The 19,980-nt window shown below is 35.2% G+C and overlaps 1 protein-coding gene across 5 annotated transcripts in view; it reads left to right on the top strand.

Annotated features, from left to right (window-relative positions):
- EPS15 (epidermal growth factor receptor pathway substrate 15) overlaps positions 1-19,980 on the top strand; it is a 133,270-nt gene that overhangs the window by 34,345 nt on the left and 78,945 nt on the right. For all 5 annotated transcript variants that reach the window (XM_087865868.1, XM_045799567.2, XM_087865870.1 and 2 more), the window contains 6 exons: positions 2,064-2,153; positions 3,034-3,081; positions 6,235-6,330; positions 8,610-8,675; positions 10,028-10,153; positions 11,187-11,246. In XM_087865868.1, the coding sequence (XP_087721994.1) occupies positions 2,064-2,153; positions 3,034-3,081; positions 6,235-6,330; positions 8,610-8,675; positions 10,028-10,153; positions 11,187-11,246 (486 nt within the window). The remainder of the gene's footprint in view (positions 1-2,063; positions 2,154-3,033; positions 3,082-6,234; positions 6,331-8,609; positions 8,676-10,027; positions 10,154-11,186; positions 11,247-19,980) is intronic.

The following is a 19,980-nucleotide window of genomic DNA, read 5'->3' as shown; positions in this document are numbered from 1 at the left end:
TATGAATTTGAATGAATTTATGTCATCTTGAGGTTTTTCCATATCTGCTAAAGTTCCTAGCCTGCTAAGTGAGCTTGCTTTACTATCTCTGAGACAGGAACCTTATAAACCAGGTTGCAGGCCAGTTTTCTTAGGAGGGCTTTCTAGACATTGTCTCTGCATAAGTCAGTCCTTTTTCCTTAATTGTGGCTTTTTCTTTCTGAATAAAAGATAACTATTCTCAGATAGACCTTATTTTGTGCAATTTATTTACTCAACTGTATCCTGATAAAAAGGAGAAAAAATATTTAACCTGTTAATAACTATATTGCCAAAAAAATAAGGACATTCCATTGAAAGATTTGTTTTGAGTTCTGAAGGGTCAGTGAAAATCAGATACCATTGAAAGCTATTTCATTCAGTTTATAAAAGCAGAGCCTACTAAATTGAGGGTAACATAAGGAGAAAAAAGAAAGGTCTTTTCTACATATCTGTTAAAAAACAGGATATTAAAAATAATACCAATAGTATTCCAAGTTAATAACCATAATTAAATATTCCTCAATAGTTCATTCAGTCCTGTGTAATTAATTCTTCTTCCCCTGAATCTTGGGTCAGGAGTCTGCTTTCATGAAATAAAACTACTTCTAGACTGCATAGTCCCAGATACTCTGACATAGTTCACTGGTATAGTCTGAGAGTTGTCTAAAGTGATGTCAGCTCAGAAGTCATTATCCAAAAGTCTATGTTTTGAAGTGTTAATAATTCAGATTATATGGGATAGTTTTTTCCAATAGGCTCTGAAACTGTCTCTCTTTGTCATTGATGAAGACACAGATTCTAGCCTGTAGCTTATGGCAGAGCCTTTGGGCAAGTGTCAGAGTACAACAGAAGCTCCTGTACATGACAGAGACTAAATGGCTGTGTTTAATTTATTATAGTAACCAAAAGAATGGAAGATAGTAAAATTGGAATATGATACATAAATATTTCATGAGAGTTTGATCAGTGTTTCCTTTGATGGTCTCTCTGTTTAGGTCATGCTAGGGATAGATGTCCCCCCACCCCAACCCACCCAGTCAGGGAGTAGGCAAAGAAGAAGGAGTTTTGGAGATTTTTAGAGGCAGGTTTCTCAACCCTTTTTGTACTTCCTTGTTACCCCAAATTTGGATTGGGCAATTTTTTTCTTTTTTGCTGAGTGCCTGATTTATCCCATGTTCCAGCACTTAAAAGAAAGGATTTCTCTTTTGCGTCTTTGCTGGGATTGGCCTGCCTGGAATGCTTTGTGTATGTTTACAACAAACTTAATCTTTTAACTAAACTGGAAAAACAGCTAGCTCATAAATATCTTTGAATCATGTTACTTTTCCCATGACTTTAAAAAAATTTACTTTTCACTTTTATAAACAGAATTTTACTTTAGGAAATCTTTACAGAAGTGAGAATAATTTTTTTGAGCTGTTTTTCTGTTTTAAAGGAAAGTCCCTATCAATTAAAATGATGTGTTTCTGTTAATATGCTTTAGGAACTTAAGAATTTTAAAAATGTTTCCTTAAGTTTATTATGGAATCACTGCTGGTTTTAGAGCTGAAACTGCTTTGATTTTTTTTTTAAGTGTTGCCATTTCTAAGAATAAGTATAAAAACAAAAGTTAATGATTTAAAGATGTTTGAAAAAAACAGATAACATATACAGCTATTCCCATTTGTCAAAAGACGTCTCCAGGAAATGCTGCCCTTTTCTCCTGTTACTATTACGTTTATTAGAATTTGAATGGTACATATAGAAGACTTGGAGTCAGAAGATAAATGTTAATGGTGTGACTCCACTAATTTACTTCTCTGAGCTTCGGTTTTCCCATTTGTATAATGGGTATGATAAAAAAAACTTTGTAAATTGCCAGTCCTGTAGAGATCATACTCTACTCTCGTGGCTCTCCATATATTTCTTAGCTTTTGTTAGTCAAAGGATTCCTGTTCCCTTTTTGAAAAAGCCAGTTCCCAAGTCACAGGGAGGAAGGCAGATAAAATGATGATAATTTTGTCTTTGTGGTTGTCGGCATCTTATGGTTTGTATCTTTTCAGGTTGATACAGGCAATACTGGAAGGGTATTGGCTTCTGATGCTGCTGTTTTCCTGAAAAGATCAGGGCTTCCAGACTTGATACTTGGAAAGGTAGTATTTGTTCATTTTAACTAGATTATAATGAATATTTATTTAGTAGTATAAATAAATTGGATGCAAATTTAGAAAGATACCATCAAGAAACTTAGAATTGAATCATTGAAGCAGTTGCAGTAATGTAATGGAGGGAATTTGTGGTACAGTGATTTACCCTTTTGAAAAGTAAGGTATTTTTCAGATTTTTAGAAAACCAATTACTTTTTAGTGGGATGAAATGAGGAAGTGATAGTACATTTGGGTATTGTGGGGAGAAACAGTGCAGACTGGGAACCTTGCCACCCACTCAGAGGGTTGGCTCTATCTCTGCTTCCTCTATTATAACTGTCTCTAACTGTGTTTAATTTGTGGTGAATAGAGTTGGGGATGAGAAGCTTAGAAAAGAGCTCAAAGAAGTGGAAAGTCCCTCTCCTGGCTAAGTCTCCTGGTGAATCCTTATACACGATATTGATATTAGTTATTATAAATTAATAATTTAATTGTTCACAAATAAACATGAACTATTTCAACCTGTCCATAAGGAAGAATATCATCTTAATTTGGATCTAAAATCAAGATAGTAGGTCGTAGTAGAAGGAGCATTGGATTTGGAGTTAGAACCTGGGTTAATGAAAAAGACATTAGACTTGGAAGTTAGAACCTGGGTTTCACTTCTTTCTTTGATGCCTTGAGTGTTCTTAAGTATCTCACTGGGCCTTAGTATCTTTGTGTAGGGTTGCACTAAATGACCTTTAAGGTTTCTTCTCACTTTTAATTCTATGATTCTTAAATCTGAGGACCAAAGAGAATGAAGTTGTAAATTACAGGGGGATTTAATTTGAGATGATTTTTGTTTAAAATATAAATTAACTTTTTTTTTTTTTCTGAATTTCAGATTTGGGATTTAGCTGACACAAATGGCAAAGGAATCCTGAACAAACAAGTAAGATTCAGAGATTCATATGAAAAATTTTTTGAGTGAATAAAAAATAACCAGGATTTTTTTCTAATTTTAAACTAGGAATTGGTTTTTTACCAACATTAAGGTTTTGCAAGGGCAAGTGTTATAACAATATATTTGAAAATATTTCCAGTTCAGTAGACATTAAAGTAACTGATTCCCAAAGGTTAGTGTTCATTTGGTGACATTGTTCTCTTGGAATGTCTTAGTCTATTGGGGCTTCTCTAACATGATAACACAGACTGGATGGCTTATAAATAGCAGAAATTTATTGCTCACAGTTCTGGAGGCTGGGAGTACAAGATCAGGCTGCCAGCATGTTTGGGTGAGGAGTCTTCTTGGTCGCAGACTTCTTGTATCCTTACAAGGCAGAAGGGGCGAGGGATCTTTCTGGACCCTCCTTTTTAAAGCGCTTATCCCATTCATGAGGGCCCCACCCTGATGCTTTAAGCACTTCTCAAAGTCTCTGCTTCCTAATACAATTACCTTTGGAGGTTAGGATTGCAACATAATTCAGTTTTTTACTTGTGCAGTATACTTACTTGTGAGTATTCTGGTCTAGGTCTTAAACTTTTGGCATATCAACTAAAGAATGAATTACAGGCCATAAGTAAACCCTAGACTAGAAATATATGAAAGTGATTATGGGTATTGGACACCATCAGTGTACTTTGAAATTCAGCTTATTGGGGATGAATTTCAGAGTTCCACAGGATTGAATTCAGAGCTTGCTGCATGCTGATACATTGGCTGAGCACTGCTACTCAAAGTTAATTCCCCCATATCGGATAGCTGAAGAAGCGTCATACTCAGAAAAGGGATGGGAAATTTAGATGAGAGGGTCAGAATATCCAGTCTCTTAATTAAGATTCCAGGGTTAGATTGTATCCCCATTGGAGCCCCTGGGACCGGAGGGCTAGTTGGTCCATTGGAGACATAGGAAAACTAACTTAATATGGGCCGCCAGGGTACTGTGCGCTCAGTCAGCAAATATTTATTGAATACCTATTTTGAGTGAGGCTTTGGAAGTGCAGAGGTGAACATGACAGATGTAGTCCGTCTTCATGAGTTTATAGTATAATACTTTTTTTTTTTTTTAAGATTTTATTTATTTAGTTGAGAGAGCGAGAAAGAGCATGGACAGAGTGAGAAGCAGGTTCCCTGCCAGTAGGGATGTGGGGCTCGAGCCCAGGACCCTGAGATCATGACCTGAGTCGAAGGCAGATGCTTAACCGACTGAGCCACCCCGACACCCCAGTATAATAAATTCTTCACTGATATTCCTGGACTTTGGATGTTGAGTTTGAGTTGTCTTTGTTAAATCCAGGTGGCTGGATTTGTGGGTCTGCAGTTAAACTTTGTAGATCCAAATTAAGATGAAGAAAAAGATTTTTGAGTTAACATGAAGAAAAGGAAAGAAACCAATATTTATTGAGTTTCTATGTGCCAAAAATGACAGTACGTGTTTTCTTTCTATAGTATGGTTTTTATTTTGTTCCTCATAATACGTGGCAAGGTATTAGAAAAATTTTGCAGAAAAATTTTATTTAACTTACCCATGGCTTCACAACTCTTAAGTAGAAGAACTGGAATTTAATGCAGGACTATTTCACTTCAGAGCTTGTCCATACTATGGGGGTGGACCTGATTACCTAAGAGTAATTGACTCTCATAGAATGAGAAAGGAAAGAGGGTTGTTGTTGGAGTACTTAGAATAACGGTGTTTATTTATTTTTAATTATTTGAGAGAGAGAGAGAGAGAGAGAGAAAGCACATAAAGGGGGACGGGGAGAGGGAGAAGCAGATTCCCCACTGAGCAGGGAGCCTGAGGCGAAGGGCTCAATCTCAGGACCCCTGGATCATGACCTGAGCTGAAGGCAGATGCTTAACCAACTGAGCCACGTAGGCATCTCAGAATACTAGCATTTTAAGGTTGAAGGAGGCATTGACTCAGAGAGGAGACTTGAAAGGTCAGAGGAAAAGTAGGAGAGTTTTATGAAGCTATGCTGGTGGAGGTGAGTTTCTGGAAGTTATCATACTGTCCAGACTGCCAAAAGAACAAGCAGGATGAGGTGGGGTTTTTTGTGTTTTGTTTTGTTTTTTTGAGGCTATTGTATTTGGTAGCTAAGAGGTTATTTGTGATATAGGCAGTGGTTTCTCTAGCTAATGGTGGGAGTTGAAGTCAGATTATATAAAATCTTGTGGAATGAATGAAAAGGAAAGAGGAGATCTTGAAATACAATCTTTTTCAAGAAAATTTCTGAGTGAAGGCAAGGTATTATATAAAGCAGACAAACCTGCAAGGTTCTAAGAATGGGTTAGTAATTGGGTAAGAAGGGTATAGGTAGAAAGTTTGAGAAAAGTGGTGAAGGGTTGATTACATCAGCAACTATACTAAGTTGTAAGTGATTATAACTAGAGTAAAAGCATTTGTTATGTCTATTCCTAGACCTGACTTTAACTCAGAACAGCTGAAGACCAGTTGCTTGAGAATCTCTGCACTTATTTATTAAATTTGGACTGAGACTTCAAATGCCAAAAATCCCAAGGACCTTTGGGAGAGACTTACAAGTATTTTGAAGAGAGGCAGTTATGTAATTGTTTTAGATGCTGCGCGGTAGCTCTGTATTCTCTGTAGCTTTCCTGGAATAGCAGTGGTGGAGTCACGTGAATGATTGGCCCAGTTTCAAAATTTATCATCTTAAATCCAGAGATGACTTTTGATAACATTCAGTTGTTATTTTCTTGTAGGCTTTTTTCTGGACTCTCTTTCCTCACTTAAATGATAAAAGCCATTTTTAACATCATTAAATATTCTTTGAAGCGTGTATTAATTTTGTATAATTTCCACTATCTGTATGTATCATAGTTTATTTAAGTGTTTTCCCATTTACATTAATACTTTTTTTTCTATTTATAATAATGTTAGGAACATATTTGTACATAGATATCTTCTTAATTTTAAAGCAAGTATTTTCAGGCAAATGTGCTGTTACATTTGTTGCTTCATAAAGATCTTGAAGTAATTATGAATTGTTTTATATTTTCACATTCTAAGTGTGTGGGTGGGTGGATGGATGGATAGATAGATAGATAGATAGATAATGCACTTAACTTCATGCTTCTCTTTTTCAGGAATTTTTTGTTGCTTTGCGTCTTGTGGCATGTGCCCAGAATGGATTGGAGGTTTCACTGAGTAGTTTGAACCTGGCCGTCCCTCCACCAAGATTTGTAAGAAATGATCTCAAATTTAAATTGTATTTAATTTAAAAAATGATACTGTGTGATTTAAAAATTAAAATTGCCATATTAAAAAAATTCCCCTAGTCCCTATCACTCAGCTACCTTGATTTTATTTCTTAATGGCTATTGCTGTTTCTAGTTTCTTGTATGTCCTTCCAGAATTATTATATGTGTATATAAAACATAAATATCTACTTCCACATTTTACATTGATAGTAGTGTACAATTAATAAACACAATTCTATACCTTTTTAAATATGTTTTAGAAATCTTTACATAAAAGCATCTTTATTCTTTTTTATAGCTGTATACTATTTCCTTGCTTCTATTTACATAAAATTTTTAAAGTTTTTATTTAAATTCTAGTTAATTAGCATACAGTGTAATACTAGTTTCAGGTGTACAATATAGTGAGTGATTTAGTATTTCCATACAACACCCAGTGCTCATCATAGCAAGTGCGTTCCTTAATCCCCATCACCTGTTTAACCTATCCCCCCAGACCTCCCCTCTACCATAGTTTAACTTCCTATTGAAAGGTTTTTAGCTTGTTTCTAATCTTTTATTATTAAAAAAATGCTCCAATGAATAATAACCTTGGATATATGTCATTTTGCATGTGCAGAAATATATTTATATGTGCATATTTTCCGAAGTGGAATTGCTGTTTCAGAAGTTTGTTCATTTGTGCAGTTTTCATATATAATATCAACTTGTCTTCCTTAGTGGTTGTACTCATTCACAATCCTGCCATCAATTGGTTGAGTGCACTTTTGCTAACATACTGTTGTTAAACTTTTGGATCCTTGTCAATTTGAGAGGTGACAGATGGAATGTTAAGTGTAGTTTTAGTTTGCCCATTTGGTTTTATAGAGTGAGTTTGAGTAGTTTCTGTCATGCTTATGAGCCATTTACATTACCTTTATGTGAATGTCTGTTTAAAGCTTTTGCCCATTTTTCTTAGGTTACTGGTCTTTTTTTTTTTTTTAATTGAATTCTAGAGACTACACTCACACATATACACGTACACACACACACACACACACCTCTATATATTTTTTCCCCCAGTTTGTCATTTGTCTTTTGACATTGTGGTGATTTTTTTTCATAAGGAGGTCATTGTTCTTTATGTAAATGAGTTAATAGGATTTAATTTTTTTTTCACATTTATGTTAGTCTTGATATCAAGTATGAGTATGGATTCAAATTTATGTTTTCTCAAGATGGCTTCTTCATAGAAGAATTATTGAATAACCAGTCTTTTCCTTACTGATTTGAAATGCCACCTGTCATGTATTTTGGTTTCTTTTTGGATTTTTCTGTTCTTTTTGATCTATTTATTCATATGCTCATCTCATATTATTTTAATTATCATATTTGGTAGTTTGTTTTTACATCTGATAGGGCTAGTCCTCCCTACCCTATCTCCCTTTTCAGAAGTTTAATGGCTCTTACTTTTTTTGGTTTGTTTGTTTTAGATTTTATTTATTTGAGAGAGAGAGAGCATGAGCAAGGGAGAGGGTTAGAGGGAGAGGGAGAAGCTTATTCCCTGCTGAGCAGGGAGCCCAACACAGGGCTCCATCCCAGGACCCTGAGATCATGACCCAAGCCAAAGGCAGACACTTAACAGACTGAGCCACCCAGGTGCTGTGGCTCTTAACTTGTTTTTAAATTCAGTATTTTAAAAGTGTTTAGTCTGAGTATTATGAATTCAACTTCAGTTTTGAGAATTTCTGCATTTGTAAGTTTAGGCATGGAATCAGAGGGTTAATTTAGGGATTTGTTGCCTAACTATATTATTATAAAAATGTTTCAAATATATCCATCTGTCTCTACAAGCAGATAAATATAACAACTTGGGTATGCTGTTAATAGGTTCATGTACTTGTAACTTAAGAAATCTTAAGTTGGGTTCTTGTCCCAGTTTGCTTTCCTTAAATAGTGTTGGGAAAAATTCATCAGTTAACAGGGCCACAAATATTTTTGTTACACTGAGATATCTTTATCATGATATCAGTTGTAATAAGATTTTTTCTGTAACACTTAAATGTTTCAGTTAGTGCTCGAATACCATTTATGCAGCTCTGATAACTCCATTTTTGTTTCATTTGTATTTAGATGAAGTGAAATAGAGTCAACATAGAATAGTGTCCTGTGTGCTTTGAGTTCCAAATTTTATATGAATATATTTAAATCCAAAGACCACTTTTTCTTTGTTTATTGATGTGAGATTTTCAACTCCTCATATGCTTTATTTTCCTTTTTAGCATGATACCAGTAGTCCTTTGCTAATCAGTGGAACTCCTGTGACTGAGCTGCCGTGGGCTGTAAAAGTAAGTAAACTTCATAACTACTTTTTCCTTACCACTGCTTTGCTTCCTACCCACATAATTCTCTTCCCCTATTTCCAAAATCTGTTGTAATCTGCATGAGACTTTCATTTTTACTGTAGGGGAAATACTGGTACTAGAAATCTTTTGAGAGATCTTAACTGTTCTGTCAATCATTTTGTGACAATTAGTACAGCTTAATCTCATTTCTGTTATAGTATAAACTAAAAATGGTGATGTCATAATCCTATTTTATGAATAGGTAGTTTACCCCACTGGTGTTATTTCCTGTTGAAAATTCTGGTTAACTAGATAATTCTCTTTATGGCTCTAAAACAATTTCGTATGAAATTTTTTTCTGAAGTAGATGTTTTGCATTGTATCTATTTGGAGACATTATACTAGTTATACTATCTTATCAGGTTTTTTAAATTGTAATTTTTAAATAATACTAGAATATAACAGATCAAATGACCTTTAATAAATATGTACAGTTTTGTCAGAAAGTCATTTGGTTTGTATGTCTATGTATGCTTGTGTGTTCTTAACTAATTCTAAGAAGTATAGGAATCTGGCTTTAACTGGGCAAATCACGAAAGATTTTTTTTTTTAAGATTTATTTATTTTAGAGAGCGAGAGCACACATCCAAGTGGGGGAGGGGCAGAGGGAGAGAATCTCAAGCAGACTCCCCCACTGAGTGTGGAGCCCAACTTGGGCTTCGACATGGGGCTCAATCTCAAAACCTTGAGATCATGATCTGAGCCAAAATCAAGAGTCTTTGACTCTTAACCAATGGAGCCACCCAGGTGCTCCACGAACAATAGTTTTTTTATCTTATACAGATAACTTCCCAGGATTTTAGGGAATGTCCTGTTACCGATAAGAAAAGGGTGTCTTGCTTTGGGAAAAATGGGGGAAACTTGATATTTATTCCTATGGTGGTTATTTTCTTTTTAAAATCTGAGTTTGAAATGTGACTAATACCATGTTGAGAAAGTGATAGAATGTCACTAATTAGCTTGTGTGTTCTCACGAAAGTTATTTCCTTGCTACGGATTTAAGTGAGAGGGTTTGACTAGATGCCCCTCTCAAAACCCTTCCTATCACCAAAATCTTTTGATTAACCTAACAGTAGAAAAGCAAACATAATGTTCAGTTACAAAAAGGATGGAAGGGTTACTGGACTCTTGAGTAACTTTTAAGTTGTTTTTATAATAATATTTTTTGATGAAAGCAAAAGGTTTTTTTAATAATTTTTAAGAATATGTTGCCTGTTCTTTGAGGATTTGATTTTTATAACTGCAGTTAAATGCTTATCATCACTATTTAACTTGTGATCTTTTTTATATTATAGTCTGAAGATAAGGCCAAATATGATGCAATCTTTGATAGTTTAAGCCCAGTGAATGGATTTCTCTCTGGTGATAAAGTGAAACCAGTGTTGCTCAACTCTAAGTTACCTGTGGATATCCTTGGAAGAGTAAGATATTATTAAATTCTAAATGTAATTTTTATGTATCTTACTTTTATATCTACCAGGAACATTTATAGCTCATTGTTAAAAATACTTAAATCTTACTTTGAAATTATACTCTTACAGAATTTTTCGTGTTCTGATTTAATATATAAAATTATTGCCAGTTAATTTTATTTGATATTCCCTCTAAAATATGAGTGCTTGAAATTAGTTACATATGTAAGCCCTTTGAGTAGGTCCTTTTTTCTTTGTCCTGTATGCTCTTACTTCCCAGTTCCTTGATTTAGTTTCTGGAGACCATCAGTATTTTGAATCTGCTACCTACTTCGTAGCTGTATCATGGGGCCTTGCCATAAGGAATAGTTTCATCTCTGAAATCATTAGTTCTACTGTCTAAATAGAACTTCCCATCTCTCTCGATCTCTTTTTCATAAGTACTTGGAAGACTAACTCTTTGACTTCACAAGACCTTTAAGTTTCAGAGTCCTTCACTTTATCCATTTTTCAAATTTATTTTTTTCCTCACCCATCTCGGTCCACAGTTTCATGTTGGTATCTGTAGCTCCCTTTGCCATGTTTTTAACTTTTCTCCTGACCTGATGAAAATCCAGGTTTGTGTTAAGCTAATTATGTGCCTTCTCTGTGGTTGCAGAGAGTCTACTACTGAGAGTAGAACTGAGAGTCTAATAAGATTGGTATCATCATAATTTCATGATCACCAGCTTCAGCTGGGCTTTCCCTACTCCTGGGCTGTTTCCATACTGATTTCTCTCTATGCCACTTTGTATTTCAAACCTCATCTACTCTCTCTACCTCATCTACTCCAGCCATTTCTTTAATCTCTTGCTTGGTCAGAATACATAGGGTGAAATCCTGTCTGCACCATTGCTTGGGTGTGTGACCTTGGGTGAAATTCTGTAATAAAATAATATTTTATGGTTTAGATGAAACTTTCCCCCCATTTATGTATTTGGTGTTCATAGGTAGCACATGAAATGAAAGAGCATTAATCTTTGTCAATTCTTTTCTTTTTAAGGTTTGGGAGTTGAGTGATATTGATCATGATGGAATGCTTGACAGAGATGAGTTTGCAGTTGTAAGTAACCTAATGCTGTTAAATTCTTAAACATCTTAATGGTTTTCTCAAGCGAGAATTTCCCTGTTTATTTTATCCTCGGAGGAAAACTGTATTTCCTTAAGATTGTTGGTACGAGTATTTTTATCTAGAATGTACAGGTAGTCAATAAGTATTTTTAAACAAATGGATAATAGAAAATGTATGTTCTTACCATCTTCATTTTATTTGACTTTAAGGTATATAGGATTATCTGCTTTGGATAATGTACTGTAAAGATGCTGAGTGGTATTGATCCTTTGTAACCAGGATCCCATCTTAACCAGGCATCTCATGTCAGTACCTCCTTGTGCTATGGAATAATTTTACTTCAGATATACCCCCAGATTTTCACATTTGTTTTTTTTTAAAGGAAAACATGGATAGCACTGTAGTTTCACTTCATTTGTAGAGTCAGAGAAAGTTTTGACATCTTATCTGAAGACAGGTCATCTTTGGAAATTGGAAGTTAATTCCAAATAGAGTTGTATTCATCTCTTCCCTAAAGGTTAGATACAACTCTGCTGTGAGCTCACAAATAGTAAATCTCTAATCCCCCTTTTAATCTCTTACTTGGAAATTAGTCTGTTCAGATTTTCTGTCTTTATTTTGCTAAGAAATTATCTATTTCTTTGACTTTTCAAACTCATGACAGATTTGCATTATTCTTTTAATCTCTTCTGGGGTTGTGGTTGTGCTACTTTCTCATTCCAGATCTTATGTATTTTGCTCCCTCTCATCTTTTGTTTAATTGAATTTTATCTAGTTTATAAATCTTTTAAAAGAGCCGTCTTTTGGAGGTAGTTATCCTTTCTATTATGTTTTGACTTTTTCATTCTTTTCAGCTTTTATCTTCATTCCTTCTTCCTAGTTTCATTTGCCTTTTTTAAAAAAAAACTTTTGAAAATGAGTACTAAGTCCCTTTATTTTTTATCATCTTTAATATTGAAAAAATTAAAAGTAAATATTTTTTCTTGAGTACAGGTTTAGCTGAATTCCATAGATATTGATATAAAGTATTCTCCTTTTTTGCTACTTTTTAGATAATTTTTAGGGTTTTTTAATCATCTGTTTAGGAATATGTTTCCTAATTTCAAAGTAGTTAAGTTTGTTTGGTTTTTAGTTACATTTGTATATACTTTTAGCTTGATTAGATTACACCTAGAGAATGTGGTCTTTAAAATCTGTATTTAAAAAATTTCTTTTTTTTTTTTTTTATTAATGATTTTTTATTATATTATGTTAGTCACCATACAGTACATCCCTGGCTTCCGATGCAAAGTTCGACGATTCATCAGCTGCGCATAACACGCAGTACACCATGCAACACGTGCCCTCCCTACCACCCATCACCAATCCATCCCACTCCCCCACCCCCCTCCCCTCTGAAGCCCTCAGTTTGTTTCCCAGAGTCCATAGTCTCTCATGCTTCATTCCGCCTTCTCATTACCCCCCCTTTCTTTATCCCTTTCTTCCCCTACCAATCTTCCTAGTTCTTATGTTCCATAGATGAGAGAAATCCTATGATAATTGTCTTTCTCTGCTTGACTTATTTCACTTAGCATTATCTCCTCCAGTGCCGTCCATGTTGCAGCAAATGTTGAGAATTCATTCTTTTTGATAGCTAATATTCCATTGTATATATGGACCACAGCTTCTTAATCCAGTCATCTGTTGAAGGGCATCTTGGTTCCTTCCACGATTTAGCTATTGTGGACAATGCTGCTATGAACATTGGGGTGCATATGGCCCCTCTCTTCACTACGTCTGTATCTTTGGGGTAAATACCCAGTATTGCAATGGCTGGGTCATAGGGTAGCTCAATTTTTAACTTTTTAAGGGACCTCCACACTGTTTTCCAGAGTGGCTGCACCAACAATGTAGGAGGGATCCCCTTTCTCCACATCCTCTCCAGCAATTGCTGTTTCCTGCCTTGTTAATTTTTGCCATTCTCACTGGAGTAAGGTGGTATCTTAGTGTGGTTTTGATTTGAATTTCACTGATGGCTAATGATTTTGAACATTTTTTCATGTGTCTGTTGGCCATTTCTATGTCATCATTGGAAAAGTGTCTGTTCATATCTTCTGCCCATTTTATGATTTATTTGTTTCTCTCATATTGAGTTTGAGAAGTTCTTTGTAGATCTTGGATACCAGTCTTTTATCTGTAGCATCATCTGCAAATATATTCTCCCATTCTGTGGGCTGCCTCTTAGTTTTTTTGATTGTTTCCTTGGCTGTGCAGAAGCTTTTTATCTTGATGAAGTCCCACAAGTTCATTTTATCTTTTGCTTCTCTTGCCTTTGGAGATGTGTCATGAAAAAGGTTGCTTTGGCCGATGTCGTAGAGGTTGCTGCCTACGTTCTCCTCTAGGATTTTGTTGGATTCCTGTCTCACATCGAGGTCTTACGTCCATTTGGAGTTTATCTTTGTGTATGGTGTGAGAGAGTGGTCAAGTTTCATTCTTTTGCATGTAGCTGTCCCAATTTTCCCAGCACCATTTATTGAAGAGACTGTCTTTTTTCCACCGGATGTTTTTTCCTGCTTTATCAAAGATTAGTTGCCCAAAGAGCCGAGGGTCCATTTCTGGGTTCTCTATTCTGTTCCATTGGTCTTTGTGTCTGTTTTTGTGCCAGTACCATGCTGTCTTTGTGATCACAGCTTTGTAGTATAGCTCAAAATCCGGCATTGTGATGCCCCCAGCTTTGTTTTTCCTTTTCAACAGTTCCTTGGAGATTCGGGGCCTTTTCTGGTTCCATACAAATTGAAGGACTATTTGTTCCAGTTCCTTGAAAAATGTTATCGGTATTTTGATCGGGATAGCATTGAAAGTGTAGATTGCTCTGGGTAGCATGGACATTTTAACTATGTTAATTCTTCCGATCCTTGAGCATGGAATATTTTTCCATCTTTTTATGTCTTCCTCAATGTCTTTCAAGAGTGATTTATAGTTTCTAGAATATAGATCCTTTACGTCTCTGGTTAAGTTAATTCCAGGGTAACATGGTTTTTGGTGCTATTGTAAATGGGATGGATTCCCTAATTTCTCTTTCTTTAGTCTCATTATTCGTGTATAGAAATGCAACTGATTTCTGAGCATTGATTTTGTATCCTGCCACATTACTGAATTGCTCTATAACTTCTAATAGTTTGGGAGTGGCTTCTTTTGGGTTTTCCATATAGAGTATCATGTCATCTGCGAAGAGAGACAGTTTGACTTCTTCTTTGCCGATTAGGATACCTTTTATACCTTTTTTTGCCTGATTGCTGTTGCAAGGACTTCTAGTACTGTGTTGACTAATGGTGGCGAGAGTGGGCATCCTTGTCGTGTTCCTGATCTTAAGGGAAAGGCTTCCAGCTTTTCCCCGTTGAGAATAATATTTGCTGTAGGTTTTTCATAGATAGCTTTTATGATCTTGAGAAATGTACCATCTATTCCTATACTCTGAAGGGTTTTAATCAGGTAAGTGATTAAACACAGTTTATCTTATATGCCCTGAAGCCTTTTACTAGGTAACCTACTGTTTTTAAAAGTAAAAGTAAACCTTTATTGAAAGAATAATTTAAGAATGAGTGACACATTTATAGGAAGTTACTACTTAAAACAAAAAGTGAACATCCATATGTATCCTTCTCCTAGGTTTACTAATTTTACCCATTTTGCACATTTGATTTCTTTCTATGTGCATTCCTCAGAAATTCTTTCCAACTTGATCATGCTTAGTGTCGTAATTTGGGACAGCTCATGTGATATATTTTTTAAAAATTTATTTATTTGAGAGAGAGAAAGTGTGCATGAGTGAGGGGAGGGGCGGAGAGGGAGGGAAGGGAGAAAGAGAATCTCACGCAGACTCCCTGCTGAGCATGGAGCCTGACTGGGGGCTCAATCCCAGGACCCTGAGATCATGACCTAGGCCAAACATCAGATGCTTAACCGACTGAGCCACCCAGGCACCCCTCATGTGATATTTCCGCTGCCTCTGTTCTCTTTTTATCTGGATTACCTGATATTTCTTATATTTAAAATGTAACTCTTGAAAACAGCATGTTTCTGTGCTTCAGTTTTTTACCTAATTTGACAGTTTTTGTCTTTTAAGATAATGATGCAGAGATTGATTTTATTACCCCTACCTTATTTATTTAACATTATTATTTTCTCTTCTTTTCCTGTTCCTATTATTGCTGGTTATCAAGTAGTGATTCATTGAATTTTCCCTTCTTATTTAAGTGGAAATTCTGTTATAATGTCTATTCCATTATTGGTTAATAACAGCTATCCCAGTACTTAATCATACTTCTTTATCCAATAGCTCAAAGTAAGTTAACCTTCACTCCAGTAAAGCAAGTCCTTTAGATTATTTTTACTTCTTTCTTCTTCACCTCCTAACCCCAGAAGATTTTAGAACATTTATTGTTAACTAAAATTCTAGATTTTACTCAATTTACTTCTTTTGGTTCTAGGATTTTCCTTGTGGTTTTGTCAATTATCAATAGTCTCACTAGCATTATTTTGGTAGATTTTGCCTGATAAATCTTTTTCCATCTTTTTATTTCATGAATGGGGCAACATAGTCCATACTTTTTTTTTTTTTTTTTTTTTTTTACTTTTCAGAATCTGTAACTTTTTTTTTAATTGAAATAATATGATTAACATACAATGTTGTATTAGTTTCAGGTGTACAACATAATGATTCAACAATTCTATGCATTGCTCAGTAACCACAATCACTATAATAAGTATAGTTACTATCTGTTCCTAGACAACATTATTACAATCTTGATTATATTCCCTATGCTATGTTTTTCATCTCTGTGGCTTATTTATTTTATAACTGGAAGTTTGTTCTTTTTAATCTCTTTTATCTATTTCACCCGTTGCCCCCCCTCTTTCGTGGCAACTTCCAATTTGTTCTCTGTATTTAAGAGTCTGTTTTCTTGTTTGTCTTTTTGTTTCTTTGTTTTTTCATTTATTTCTTAGATTCCACATGTGAGTGAAGTCATGGTATTTGTCTTTCTCTGTCTGACTTATTTCACTTAGCATCGTATTCTCTGGGGCCATCCATATTGTTGCAAATGGCAAGATCTTATTCTTTTTTTATGGCTGAGTAATATTCCCGTGTGTGTGTGTGTGTGTGTGTGTGTGTACACCACATCTCTTTATCCATTCTTCTGTCGGTGGGCACTTGGGGTGCTTCCATCTCTTTGCTACTGCAAGTAAAGCTGCAATAAACATGGGGGTGCATACATCTTTTTGAATTAGAATTTTTGTTTTCTTTGGGTAAATACCCAGTAGTGGAATTACTGGATTATATGGTATTTCTGTTTTTAATTTTTTGAGGAACCTCCATACTGTTTTCCACAGTAGCTGCACCAATTTACATTCCCACCAGCAGTGCACAAGGATTCCTTTTTCTCCACATCCTTGCCAAACCTTGTTATTTCTCGTCTTTCTGATTCTGGCTAGTCTGACATGTGTAAGGTGATATCTCATTGTGGTTTTGATTTGCATTCCCCTCTTGTCTCCTTCAGTATATGGTAGTTTTTCTGTCTTGCTTCTATGACTGGCATTATCCAGGAGCACTAGCTAGGTATCCTGTAGAATGTCTGCCAATCTAGGTTTGTCTGATGTTTTTCTCATGGATAGACTGGGAGTATGGGTTTTTGGAAAGAATACCACAGGTGTGAAATGCCTTTTTAATCACATTTATCAGGGGATACATAATGTCCACATGCCATTACTGAAGTTAATCTTCATCACTTGGTAAAGATAGTGTTTGCCAGATTTCTTCACTATAAAGTTACTATTTTCCACTTTTCCTGTTCTGTTCTCTGGAGAGGCAGACTCATGCCTTTTTTACTTTGTATTCTGTCTTCATATCTTTGTACTGGTTTTTACATTCTTACTAGGCCTTAAATTTTTCCGTCACCTAAGTGGTCTAAATTTTTGTCAGTAGCATTTGTTGGGTCCTCGTGTGAAGAGTTTTTGGCACTTTGAGATTTATTAACTGTATTTGTGTTAACATGTTCACATTGTACTGAAATTAACTTGTTACATGTTTGCTGGTTCTATCAGGTGGTAAACATAACAGATCTTTTTAGTTTTCTATTTCTAGTGCCTAGCACAGTGCCTGGTGGCTAGAGATTTCTCAGTAAATATTTTGTTGAATTAAATTGATGAAGAAAACTTGTATTACTTGGAATACATAAGAAATGCCCATTATTTTCATCTCAGAATGCTATTTTAAGAAATAAAACTGGCAGTTCAAGTGATCGAGTAGATGAATGAGTAAATAAAACTCTTAAGGAAACTCTTAAAATACTGGTTCTCAAAGTATGGTCTCCCATCAGCAGCATCAGCATTACCAGAGAGCTTACTAGAAATGCAGATTCTCAGGCCTTAGCCCAGCCCAACTAAGTCAGAATCTCCGGGGTAGGGTCAAAGAAGCCCTTTCAGATTTTCTGATGGCCACTAAAATTTGAGAAATTCTCCCTAAAAGCACAGAGAATAAAAAGAAAACAAAGTGAGAAGCTACTGGTAGTTGACTGCAATAGTAAAACTAAATCCCCTCTTTCCCTGCTATCACTGATAAAGCTTAGGCTTGATTTTGCCAGATTTTCTTCTTTTTTTTCTTTTCTTCTTTTTCTTTCTTTCTTTCTTTCTTTCTTTCTTTCTTTCTTTCTTTCTTTCTTTCTTTCTTTCTTTCCGTGAATATGGTGCATAATTTGATTTAGTTGCTATATTTGTTTTAATGGCAGGCTTTGATTAGGATAATGTACAATATAATAAAGAGAAAATCACAACCCAGCAGTGTACTGTTGACTTTTTTCTGTTTTACTTGGTAGAAAATTTTTTGGCTTCAGTTTTGTCAGGGAAACTGTTTTCAACGCAACATGAAATTAATGATACTTTTTTCTTTAACTTCCAAAAAATGTGTTGTCTATTGGCAGCAGATAGCTGACATAGCTCTTTTGCTTTTAGTGTCTCCTTTTCCAGGAAATGACTCCCATCTGCAGCAAGAGGAATGCTGACCTTTAATGTGCATGTTAGTCACTTTTTTTAGCTTAGTGCCAATTTAATAATATTGCCTATATCATGAATTTGGTTGAAAGTATGTGCTAGCCAGATTGTTTTCACTCTGGAGTTTCAAGCTTTTGAAGATAATAAAGTTTGTGTGTTTCTAAAACTAAATTGAACTCTTCAAGTTGACAAGTGAATGGGAAGAGGAGAATTCTTGGTTTGGGCCAAACGGTTAAATATGGTCCCAGAACAAAGAGCATCAGCATCCTTGGAGACTTCTTAGAAATTTAAAATATCAGTCCCAACCCAGACTTAATGATTCTAGAATTCTGGGAGTAGAGCCCAGAAATCTGTGCTTTATAAAGTTGTCCAGGTAATTCAGATACCTGCTGCAATTTGGGTCCCACTGGGTGAAAGGTTAGTTTTATCCCTTGTAGAGGAGAACATGGTATTGTAAAATTACATGTGTGTTCCTAATGAAGCTGATCAAATCTGAGAAAAACAAGAGCTTTGTAGCCAGATCTTTGTTTGAACCCTATACTATCACTTCTTTAAAAGATACCAGGCAAGTTACTTATCATCTCTGAGCTTCAGTTTCTTCATACGTAAAGTAATATTTGTAATCACAGAAATTAGGGATCAGTGTTGTATTAGGTGCTCAGTAACTACTGATTTGAAAGCCCCATAAAAAAAAACTTAGAATTGTAAGCAAACTTTTTTGGGGGAAAAGTGTTATTTTCAGGGGAAGAAAAATAAGAAGTACTTAAGCTTCCTCCCAGTTGCTGTTGTAATCTTTTTGGAGGTTCCAGGTTGCTTTGAGCAATTTCATATGCTTGAAAATTGTCATGGAAACTATCTTTTGAAAGTCTTGAAGGTGTCTTGAATTCCTTAAAATGAAGGGAATATCCTGGAACATTCTATATGTAGGTTGTTCCACTTCATGCAAATGCTTTATGTATTTAATAATTAAAAATAATTTTTAATAGGTAATACATTCTCATGGTTCAGAAATCAGTACAATATAAGAAGGTATTCAGTGCAAAAAAACCCTCAGTTCCGTCCTTGCTCTCAGTGCTCCATTTATACCCACTCTATAACCAACCACTTTTCTTAGTTTCTTGTTCATTCTAGACTTTTAAAATGCAGTTATAAGTACATATGAATAATTATTATTCCTTACTGCAAAAGATGACACACTATACACGCTGTTATACACATTAACACTGTACTTGGATATCTTCATATAGAGAGTTTTACGATTCTTCCCCCCCACCCCCAGGTCAGCTTTATTGAAGAGCTACTTTACATACGGTGAATTGCATTCAATTTAAGTATATAATTTGATGAGTTTTGATAATTGTATATATTTATGAAGGTACCACAGTTAAGATAGAGAATGGTTTCAGTGGTTTTGTTTGTTTGTTGGTTCTTGGTTTTGTTTCACAGTATTTCATTGTATAGCTGGATCATAATATTTTTTAACCAGTCTTTTGTTTTTGAGCACTTGAGTGCTGCTACAAAGAATTCTGTGATTAACAGTCTTTTTCACACAGTGTTTTTTTGTGTAGGCAGGTAAGTCTGAGGATAGATTCCCAGATGGGGAATTGCTGAGCCAAAGGAGAAGTAAATAAATTTGGTAGTTGTTGTTGCCAATTTGTTCTCCATAGGCTTGGTACCAGTTTGAGCTCCCACTAGCAAT

This window comes from Ursus americanus, chromosome 12 (genome assembly GCF_024610735.1).
Source record: "Ursus americanus isolate L20-20 chromosome 12, mUrsAme1.1.p, whole genome shotgun sequence".
Taxonomy (NCBI): Eukaryota; Metazoa; Chordata; class Mammalia; order Carnivora; family Ursidae; genus Ursus; species Ursus americanus.
The sequence above is the reverse complement of the archived record's forward strand: the minus strand, read 5'-3'. Positions and strand labels throughout refer to the sequence as shown.